Here is a 10,728-nt window from a genome sequence, read left to right on the forward strand (position 1 = left end):
AAAAAAAAAAAAAAAAAAAAGACTTTAGATTTTAAAAGAGATTGGATATTTTAAAGGGATTGAAATTTTAAGAATTTGCAAGACTGTGGGACTTTTAAAGTTATTTAGATCTTGGGGATGAATAAGAAAGTAAGGGTTTAGGCTTAATAGTGATGTGTTTGTGTGTCAAGTTGACAAGGGGTCCATTGTACTGGCTGGTTTTGTGTGTCAACTTGACATAAGCTGGAGTTATGAGATCCAACTGTAAGGCATTTTCTCAATTAGTGATCAAGGGAGGGAAGGCCCCTTGTGGGAGGTGCCATCCCTGGGCTGGGTTCTATAAGAGAGAAGGCTGAGCAAGCCAGGGGAAGCAAGCCAGTAAGTAACATCCCTCCATGGCCTCTGCATCAATCAGTTCCTGCTTCCTGACCTGCTTGAGTTCCAGTCCTGACTTCCTCTGGTGATGACCAGCAGTGTGGAAGTGTAAGCCGAATAAACCTTTTCCTCCCCAACTTGCTTCGCTTCTTGGTCATGATGTTTGTGCAGGAATAGAAACTTTGACTAAGATATTCACTAAAGAGGACCTCCAGCGTTTGAAGAGCTCCTCTACCAATACTGTTGGGGAAATGGGTCAATTGCAGGTGGTGCTTACCATCAGTATGGAGGTGTACTCTTGTATCAATGGTGAGCGTCTCTTCTGGATGCTCAGCAGTACTTTCTAAGAATTATGGTTCGAAGAAAAGCTAGTCATTGCTAAGTGTCAGGTTCATGTCCTAGTACTGTGAGTGTCCCTTTCTTCTTTGATAAGTTCATTTCAGTGACTTCCTCCATCATCTGAGAATTCTTCCAGCTGTTCCTAAGACTTTGAAATCATATTCTACCAAATTCTTTGTCTTACTAGATTTTAGAGTTTATATTTTTTATACAGTAGAATATTTTTACTTGCCGACCTGGCTTTCATTGTCTGTGTAAGACTCTGGCTGCAGGAGCTGAAATGTGAAGTGTACTGTTGTATCTTATGACATTGTTGTTCTTACATGTTCCTTCTCTGTATTGGGCGACAACAGTGACTAGATCAAATGATTTCAAGTTATCTCTCCCCTACTTTTCAGGTTCTTGAAGATGAGGGCGGCAGCTATTATAATTCAAAGGAAATGGAGAGCTACACTTTCTGCAAGAGGAGCCCGTGAGAATTTAAAAGTAAGTGTAAACAAACGCTCACACAGACCCATGTTAGGAAGTAAAATAGAAAGAATATTACACATTGAACTGTGCATTGTTTTACACATATCTGGTATAGGCCATGAAAATTACACTCACTTAATAGCAGTATGATTTTTGCCAGTAATGGTATACATAAGGCTCTCTCTGTCTCTCTCCCTCTCTCCCTCCTCCATCCTCCATCCCTCTTGCCCTCTCTTTTTCTCCCTTCCCTCTCCTTTTTCCCCTCTCTCCCCCTCCTCCCTCTCTCTCTGTATGTGTATTAAGTAAAATATTCTCAAACTCGAATTTTTCATGATTGCAGTGAAAATAATATATGCTTGGAAAAGATAGAGATATAAATATATTTTGTCTAGTTTAAGTCAAATACTTGATAACATGCTTTCCATAGTTGATCTGTTTAAGTATATAGCAGAGTTTTAGAGTAACTATAAAGCCCATGACCTATTATTACATATGGCTTTTAAATAGTTGCTACATATCAAAATTAGAATTTTGCATATATGATTTATGTTCCTGTAATGTTCGTCCTAGCTACATAACCACAGTTGTCTTTTCTGAGACTTTCAGCACTTACTGCATGCCAGGCCGGCCCTGTATAATAAACTTATGTGGTAGTTGCTATTGCTTTGATTATTTTAAGTGCTAGAGGCTGTTTAGTGCTAACTTGTCCATGATTGTTTTAAAGGTATGTGGAAGTTTATAAAGCTGACTTTCTGAAGCTGTTATATAATTGGGCAATCTGGCAATCTAAGGAATGTAGTTCTCATGCTATGTAGTTCTTTGTTTAAGCCTTTTCTTTTTTTCTGTGTATGTGTTTGCACCTTAGTGTATGTATGTGCAGCATGTGCATGTGGGAGCTGTGGACATCACAGGAATATGTGATCTTTTGAAGCTGGAATTGTAGAAGGTTGTAAGCCATGATATCAATGCTTGAGAGCCAAACCCAGGGTCCTCTGTAAGAGCAGCAAGTGCTCTTAACTTCTCAACCATCTCTCCACCGTGCATTGTGGCTCCTAAAGCTACACACTGTTTTGCTATGGTTCCTTTCTAATGGCTGCTGTACATATCACACGGTAGCTTGTGCTTCGGTCCAGAGTGCTTGCCCTGTAGCAGCATTCCTTCCCTGCTCTCACACAGGAGGGAGAATCAGGAGGAAAGGGGAGGTCCCTGGCAGCTGCTGACCTATAGCTTTGTTACTATAGACCTGTATGGTTTCAGAAGTAATGTGTTAGCACTTTCCCATGTCCATGAAGTAGGACATTCTCAAACTATGAAAGTAAAGAATATTGTGAGTATAGCATCATTCTCACTTTACAGTGAGAAATCCAAGAACTTCTAACAGGTTGAAAATCTTATTCCTATCTATTAATTCTGCTTGTACTTTTTTTCTTATAGAGACATCGAGCTGCTTGTGTGATTCAAGCCCACTTTAGGGGCTATCAGGCAAGACAGTCCTTCCTGCAGCAGAGATCTGCTGTTTTAATCATACAGAGACATGTACGAGCCATGGTGGCTGCGAAGCAGGAAAGGATAAAGTATATCAAATTGAAAAAGTTTACGGTTGTTGTACAAGCATCGGTGCGTGGCTGGTTAGTAAGGAAAAGGGTAAGTATTTTAGAATAAAACTAAAACATTGGATGTTAGATGGTGGTAAATCTTTGGAGATAAGATTTTGGAGAATGCTGTCAAAACTAATATAATTATTAACTTCTGCAGAGCCACCTAACAAGGTCATTGGTCATCATATGTTTTGTTGTTCCCGTGACCCTAATTCTTCCTACAGATGGTCGGTCACACCAAAGATACAAAATTAATTGTGTTTTCTGTTTGTTGGGGTTTTTGATGTTGTTGTTTTTAATTTTTAAAGCAGTAACACTTAGCTAAAGAACTGACGAGTGTGTGGAGGAGGCTAATTTTCCCACAAGTAGCCTTCTGCCATTCCCCAGCCACTGTAAGAACTTTACCTCTGGTAGCCACATCCTCACCAAGAAAGAATTTCTTGTTTTTAGGGAGGGCTATGACTTTGGAGCTGAGGATATAGAACTGGCATAGACAAAATGTTTAAAAGGAGAAAACTCATCATTAAATCTGAATTGGAAACCTACAATCTAAAGGTCACTGTAGAGAGCTTTCACTACAAGAGGCTCGCCTGTGCTTGTGTGGTATTATCTGATCCTGGAAAAGTGTAACTTGTCGGGCTTCATATTGCTCGATCTGAACATCTCTGCTCGATTTGAACATCTCTGCTTAGAGAGCTATGACCTTTTCTAACCTTGTACCTGCCTCTCCTGCGTACTCTGGATGTCTTAAAACCTGTCCTTGGATAAGCTTGGCCACTCACCTAAATGCTGTTTCTCTTAGCAAAGGGTCCAAAATTCTACTTTTACATTTTGTTATATAAGTTATTCTATTAGAATTATTGTACAGTAATTATAATTACCTTGAATTAAAATGAAAATAATTAATAGTTAATATTTTGTGTGCATATTTCATATGCTTATATAAAAATACTTTTTATCTATGTATTTTCTTTTAAAAAGTTCTTTTTAATGTATTTTGCCTATTTTTCTATTGCAATTTTTTTTCTCTGTTTTAGGTTTCAGAACAGAAAGCCAAAACTCGGCTTTTCCACTTTACAGCAGCTGCCTACTATCACATGTGTGCTCTTAAAATCCAACGAGCTTATCGGCTCCACGTGGCCTTGAGGAATGCTAAGAAGCACGTGGATTCAGTCATCTTCATTCAGGTTCACTTTTCCCTTAACTTCAGACAAAAGACTACTTTTTATGGTGGAGTACATCTTAATTCCAGCTCTCTGCAGGCAGAGCAGGCAGTCAAGTCCAGCCTGGTCTACAAAGATAGTTCCAGGATAGCTAAGGTTGCATAAACAAGCTCTATCGTAAACAGAAAAATCTCAGAATTTTTAAAAAAGATTTATTATATGTTTCTGAGTGCTCTATCTGCATGTACACCTGTGTGCCAGAAGAGGGCATCAGATCCCATTACAGATGGTTGTGAGCCGCCATGTGGTTTCTGGGAATGGAACTCAGGATCTCTGGAAGAGCAGCCAGTGCTCTTAACCTCTGAGCCATCTCTCTAGCTCCAAGAGTATTTTTTATGTTACTCATTTTTAGATGTGCTTACATACAGTCCCAGAATATTAAGACTGTTAGACGATAGCTCATAGGATAAGTTAAGGTTAGAAAGTGGACCGTGTTTTATGGGCCAGAAATGGAAGTGACCACCCACAGATGGAACTACTCAGCCATCCCTACACTGTGGATCCTTGTTTCTCTATTTCCTTATCCTACAGTGGCCTCCAAAGACATTCTGATTTTGCCACTCTAGTGAATGGGAGTAGAATTACATTCTTTGTTTAGGACTTACTTGCTTACTGTCATTTTTTAGTTTTCCCCATATTTATTATTTAAATTCTTACCTGTGTATTATTTACTATTTACAATGTTTTAATGTACCTAGCCTATTTTTCTATTTCATAGCCATATTGAAATTTATAGTAGTTATACCCTATAAAATTTTCCTTATATGTACGTATACTGTCATATATTTACATGTAAAATATTGGGGTAGAAAACAACTTGCAAAATGCTGCCTAGTTTGATAGGATTCATCTACACTGTGAGCTGTGGCCACACATATCCAACAGGAGCTTGAAGGATTTGCTTCAAGTAGAATAGGAAAATGATCCCACAGAGCAGGATGGAGGGTCAAAAGAGTTCAATATTCCTTCATTTTTGTATATAAATGTGTATATACATATATGTTTATAAGAATATAAACATATGTTTATATATTTATTAACTCATATATGTTCTGGAGTAAAAGTGAAAAGCCTTCATGTTTTGAACAGAGATGGTTTCGAAAAAGATTACAACGAAAGAGGTTCATTGAACAGTACCACAAGATCCTAAGCGCTCGACGTGAAGCTCATGCATGTTGGCTCCAGCAGGACAGGGCTGCATCCGTGATACAGAAGGCAGTACGCCGCTTTCTCCTCTGCAGAAGACAGGAAAAGATCACTAGCTGTGCCACTAGAATTCAGGTAAACCAAAGTCTAGTTTTAGCCCAAGATTATAATCTGAGTTGCGTTGCAGCTGCAGTTGGAATATAGGTTCAAAACCTTACTGGCTGACATCTTTAAATGGCCCTGTTATACCTGTTTGTTAAGGCATTATGGAGAGGCTATTCTTGGAGGAAGAAAAATGACCACACAGAAATCAAAGCTATCCGACGAAGCCTTAGAGCTGTGAGCACGACCGTGGAGGAGGAGAACAAGCTGTACAGAAGAACTGAGCGCGCGCTTCATCACCTGCTCACCTACAAACACTTGTCGGCCATTCTGGATGCATTGAAGCACCTGGGTTAGTGTCCTGTAAATGCCATGTTTCAGAGCAGGGCTGCACTTCCCCTCTGGGTGTGTAAAGAGTGGGGTAATACAGTAGTCTCTGTAGTTCAGTCTTGTTACTGTGACTTCCCTTGTTTGCTCATTTGCTTCTCTCAGAGGTTGTTACCAGACTCTCTCCACTTTGCTGTGAGAACATGGCTGAAAGCGGAGCAGTATCTACCATCTTTGTTGTGATCCGAAGCTGTAATCGGAGTGTTCCTTGTATGGAAGTCGTTGGATATGCTGTTCAAGTATTGCTGAATGTGGCAAAGGTACCTTTCCATTTTAAACATAAGGCATTCACTGTTAAGAAACATGATCCTGCAAATTAAATTTTGTGTTTGCTCATTATTAGCTCTTGCTTCTGACCTAAAATTTATTTATTTTAAATAAATGTATTTTATGTTTCTGGGAGTAAAAAATGTTTAGTCTCTTAACATAGCTATATATGGAAATGCTAGTTTTATAAGATTGCTTTTGTTTATTACATACCGACTACCATTTACTGTTGACTTGCTGGTAAATTATGAGGTTAGTTTTTTATAACCCCTAAGGTAGTTCCTGTGTCATTTTGCAGAGAGTACAGCAATAGTACTTACTAAAGTTAGACACAGTTGAGACATTAAGAGGCAAGGTTTTCTACCTGAGCCATGTCTTGAGCCACCCTCCTGTCTTGATGAGAGATAGCGGGTGAGAGCAGGCTCATGCCACGCTCAGCACTGTGGCCTTGGGCCTGTATGATGCTGCAGCTTGCTTAGGTCCTCTGTGCTGTCAAGTGAGGGCCCTCAAAGGACCCACCTCGGTGTCACTGAGAAGACTGTGGTGTCAGCTAGTGAGGCTTTGTTATTTTAATATTGTCACCCTGCATATTTTACTGCTAATATAAGGACACAATTAGACAAATAAGCCATTGAAACTATATCCTTGACTCAGTGTTGAAAATATCATTTTATTTTATAGCATTTCATCTTCTCAAGAAACAGGTAACTCAGGAGTTAACTAGATCTTCTCTTCACTGTTATCTTAGCCTGTGGTAGCCACAGAAAGTTACTTTGTGATAGTCATACTACAATGAGTTTTAAAAGCTTTTTATCTACTTCAGGATAGTAGTCTCTCTTGCTCTTTCTCTCTCTCAAGAGCATTTGACTGGTTCATGTTAAAGTTCTAAAACTGATTAAGCTGGGAATGTGTGTGTAAGATGCGTTCAGAAATAACAAATGTCCCCGGTGAGTCTCTACTTGCTGCACACGCTCCAGAGACTTAGTTTTCACCGTATTTTGTGGTTGGACTGTTTAAAGGCATGCGCTCCTCATAAGCCTTCCTTTTATTCTGGTCTCTTTAAGTATGATAAGACGATCGCGGCTGTTTACGAGGCTGAGAACTGTGTGGACATACTGCTGGAGCTTCTGCAGGTGTACCGAGAGAAGCCTGGAGACCGAGTGGCTGAGAAGAGTGCCAGCATTTTCACAAGAACTTGCTGTTTGTTAGCAGTGCTGTTGAAGACAGAGCAGTGTGCTTTTGTGAGTAGATCCTAGATTTTTAATGTCATTGACTTTAGTTATCACATTAATGTAGAGCTTTATATATATTCAAACCTGCTTTATTCGATGATAAAAATGTCACACAGACATTTTTCTAATCAAAAGAATCTGACTCCAGGACTGGAAAAATGGTTCACTAGTAGAGCACATGTATAGCATGCACATGGCCCTGAAGCTCAGTCTAAAAGGGGGAAAGCTAAACTCTGAAAGTAGAATTGATTCTATCCTTGTGAGCAACTCACTAGGAAGAATAACACATCCCGGCATATGAGGAACCAGGTCTGTGTAACTGTCCTAACCCTCACCCTGGCCTGCTGCTGCTACGATGTTTAAATGGCAAGCTTTTCAGTGCTGAGACCACTGAGCCTCTAGTTACAACTGTTGGCATAGAGGAACCATGGCCTTTCCCTAGACTCTGGCTTTCTTTTTCTTTTTCTGAGTAGATAGGGAAACAACTGAAGATTATGCAAGAGAGTATTTCAGTGTGCGGTTTGTGTGTTTGCTTGCTTGCTTATTTGTTTGCTGCTGTTGTTTTGGTTTTGGAGTGTGTTTTGTTGTCAAACAGGATTGTATCACCATGCTCAGCTCTCCGGTGTAGCCAGATTCATTCTGGCTACAGATAGAGAATGAATTTGAGCGAGCATGTGTAGATAAGGGATGGAATGTTAGGAAGGAAGCAAGTACAGATGTGCCATAGTCTCTCCAGGGGCTGGCACGTCATCTGGGATTGTGCCACTGATAGGAAGAGGACTTCTTTGGAAAAATTCACATTTGATCCCTGGACATGATGTGTATCCGCTGAAGTCTTTTCTGTCTGTATTCCACGTGTAACTTTTTGAGTATATGTCTTCCTATAACTAACTTGCATATTAAATTAGTTAATAATTTATGTCAGTCTACCTGCTATATTAGAGAGCATTGTTCTTGAAAAGCATAGTAATGATAATTCATTATTTAGTTACTGTAGGAGAGAGAAATGTAATCCTTACCAGGTTTTGACATGTGTATTTTTTTTCCTTTTTCCTTTTTCTTTTCTTTCTTTTTTTTTTTTTAGGATGCACAAAGTAGATCTAAAGTCATTGATCGGATTTATCGTCTCTACAAATTTACAGTTCCTAAGCATAAAGTAAATACACAGGGATTATTTGATAAGCAGAAGCAGAATTCCTGTGTAGGCTTTCCTTATATACCAGAAAGATCTATGAAGACCAGGTTAGTTTCAAGGTAAGCAGTTAAATGCATCTACAATTGATTCATTTAATAAGTATGTACTAACTCTTACCAGAAGCCAAATGCTGTGAACATTTTGAGCAGGAGAACACTGGGTGAGTGGAGGAGAGCTACGTACATAGTAAAGCATCATTGCTGTGGCTTTGGGCATTGCCTAGTTGCACAAAACCTTCCATGTTAAGTAGCTCATAAAGCATGCTAGGAAGCTGGCTATAATTACATCACTTGTTTTCTATATTAAATGAAAATATATTGTGTACCAACTGTCAGAAGTCCTGTGGAACCTTGGTGAGGTGGAAATTTTGTTTAAAGTGCTTCAATAAGGCATGTGACATGATGGGATCAGAGTGGAGTTTGCAGAATGGAAGTTTAATGTTTACACTAAGAGCCAGTGGCCATGCAGTTTCTGGTGAAGACAAAATCTAGTCTGTGCTTGTAAGAAAGGACAGTTGAATGGTTAAGGTAGTACAGAAAGCAAGGATGTAAGGACTTTGGTCATATTGATGATGATGTTACTAAGAACTAAGAATGGTGACAAGATCTGAGGAAAGGCTTAACCAATTTCACCAGGGATCTAACCTTGAGCGCCTGGTAAATAAATGAACAGAGAAGGAGATGGTGAAGGAAAGAGCATAAGCTGCAAAGAGGCCAGCATCAATTTTAAAAATAATGTATAGGTTATATAGATAATAATGAGCAATGGTGTGAAGCTTTCTCATGCTTTAAAACACTTCATTAATGCTTCTTTTTTTTTTAACAGACTTAAGCCACAGTGGGTTTTGAGGCGTGATAATGTGGAAGAAATTACAAACTCCCTGCAAGCTATTCAACTGGTAATGGATACACTTGGAATTTCTTATTAGTAAATGGAAACATTTTCAGTGTGGGACAAAAAGGAATTATGCCAATCATGGATACCTGGAGCAGTTCTTACTGTCAGTATAAACTGTGTAGATATGACTTTGTATAGAAATAAAAATGTAGATATTAAAGTTACTAAAACTGTTTAATGAATTCATTTTTACTAGTTTTGAATTTTTGTGATTATAATTTAAATACGTTTTTCCCTTTCATTTTTTTTCCTCCAAACCCTGCCATATACTACTACCTGCTCTTTTTCATATTCATTGCTCCTCTTCACTAATTTGTATGTATATATATGTATGTATTCCTAAATACAGTATGATAATCCCTATAATGTCATTTGTGTGTGTGGTTTTTTTGTTTTGTTTTTGTTTTTTGTTTTTTTTCGAGACAGGGTTTCTCTGTGTAGCCCTGGCTGTCCTGGAACTCACACTGTAGACCAGGCTGGCCTCGAACTCAGAAATCCGCCTGCCTCTGCCTCCTGAGAGCTAGGATTAAAGGCGTGAACCACCAACGCCCAGCATGTGTGTGTTTTCAGAGCTGATGTTTGGCACTGGTTCAGTGCATATGAAAGCTGCCTAGTTTGTCATGACAACAATATTTTGTGTCTATCAACTTAAAAAGTATTTTTTAATGTAATCCTATTTCTAAAGGAAAAGTAATAGCTTTTGATTAAAGCAAAATATTGGATTGAAGATAAATCTACAATCTTCTATGAGAGAATAGTATGAAGAAACCCCGGGATGCTGTATGTCTTAGGTTTTCTGTTTGTCTTGGTTGGTGTTCTGTTGCTGTGAAGTGACTACAGGAGCATGGCAAAGATTATTAAAGAAAGCATTTAGTTGGGAATTCCTTTCAGTGTCAGAGGTTAATCCATTATCATAGTGGGGAGCATGGTGGTGTGCTGGCGAAGTAGAGAGTTCTAATTCCTGATATGCAAGAATTAGACCCTGGGTTTGGTTTGGGCTGTTGAAATGTCAATGCCCACCCCAACCAGGCTACACCTCCAATCCTTTCAAATAGTACCACTCCCTGGTGAAACATTCAACTCTGAGTGTATTGGGGCCATTCTTATTCAAACTACCACACTGTTGCTGAAATAAACACCTCACAAAGGGAACTTGAACTAGAGCTCGGGAGTCTAGTTGCTCCTGGTGTAGCCACTGTCAGAGAGCACAGGGTAATGATGAATCCTTATGCTCAGCTGACTTTCTCCTTTGTATATAGGTACCAGCCTGGGCATGGTGCTACCTGCAGTGGGCAGGTCTTTTCATCTAGGTTGCTGTAATCAAGGCAATGCCTAGTAGGAATGCCCAGTGTCACATTTCCCAGGTTATTCTAGATCTCACCAAGTTGTTACTTAAGATTAACCATTACAGCCTTTCGTGCTGGCGCACGCCTTTAATCCCAGCACTCGGGAGGCAGAGGCAGGCGGATTTCTGAGTTCGAGGCCAGCCTGGTCTACAGAGTGAGTTCCAGGACAGC

The 10,728-nt window shown here is 39.4% G+C and overlaps 1 protein-coding gene across 1 annotated transcript in view; it reads left to right on the top strand.

The window, feature by feature from the left end:
* Aspm (abnormal spindle microtubule assembly) overlaps positions 1–9,575 on the top strand; it is a 44,448-nt gene extending 34,873 nt beyond the window's left edge. Inside the window, exons 20-28 of the mRNA XM_021168094.2 lie at positions 1,092–1,179; positions 2,599–2,808; positions 3,800–3,949; positions 5,075–5,266; positions 5,393–5,585; positions 5,726–5,880; positions 6,952–7,128; positions 8,204–8,373; positions 9,140–9,575. Of these exons, the coding sequence (XP_021023753.1) occupies positions 1,092–1,179; positions 2,599–2,808; positions 3,800–3,949; positions 5,075–5,266; positions 5,393–5,585; positions 5,726–5,880; positions 6,952–7,128; positions 8,204–8,373; positions 9,140–9,242 (1,438 nt within the window). The 3' untranslated portion in view covers positions 9,243–9,575. The remainder of the gene's footprint in view (positions 1–1,091; positions 1,180–2,598; positions 2,809–3,799; positions 3,950–5,074; positions 5,267–5,392; positions 5,586–5,725; positions 5,881–6,951; positions 7,129–8,203; positions 8,374–9,139) is intronic.
* The last annotated feature ends 1,153 nt before the right edge of the window (positions 9,576–10,728 follow it).

Source organism: Mus caroli, chromosome 1 (genome assembly GCF_900094665.2).
Source record: "Mus caroli chromosome 1, CAROLI_EIJ_v1.1, whole genome shotgun sequence".
Classification (NCBI taxonomy): Eukaryota; Metazoa; Chordata; class Mammalia; order Rodentia; family Muridae; genus Mus; species Mus caroli.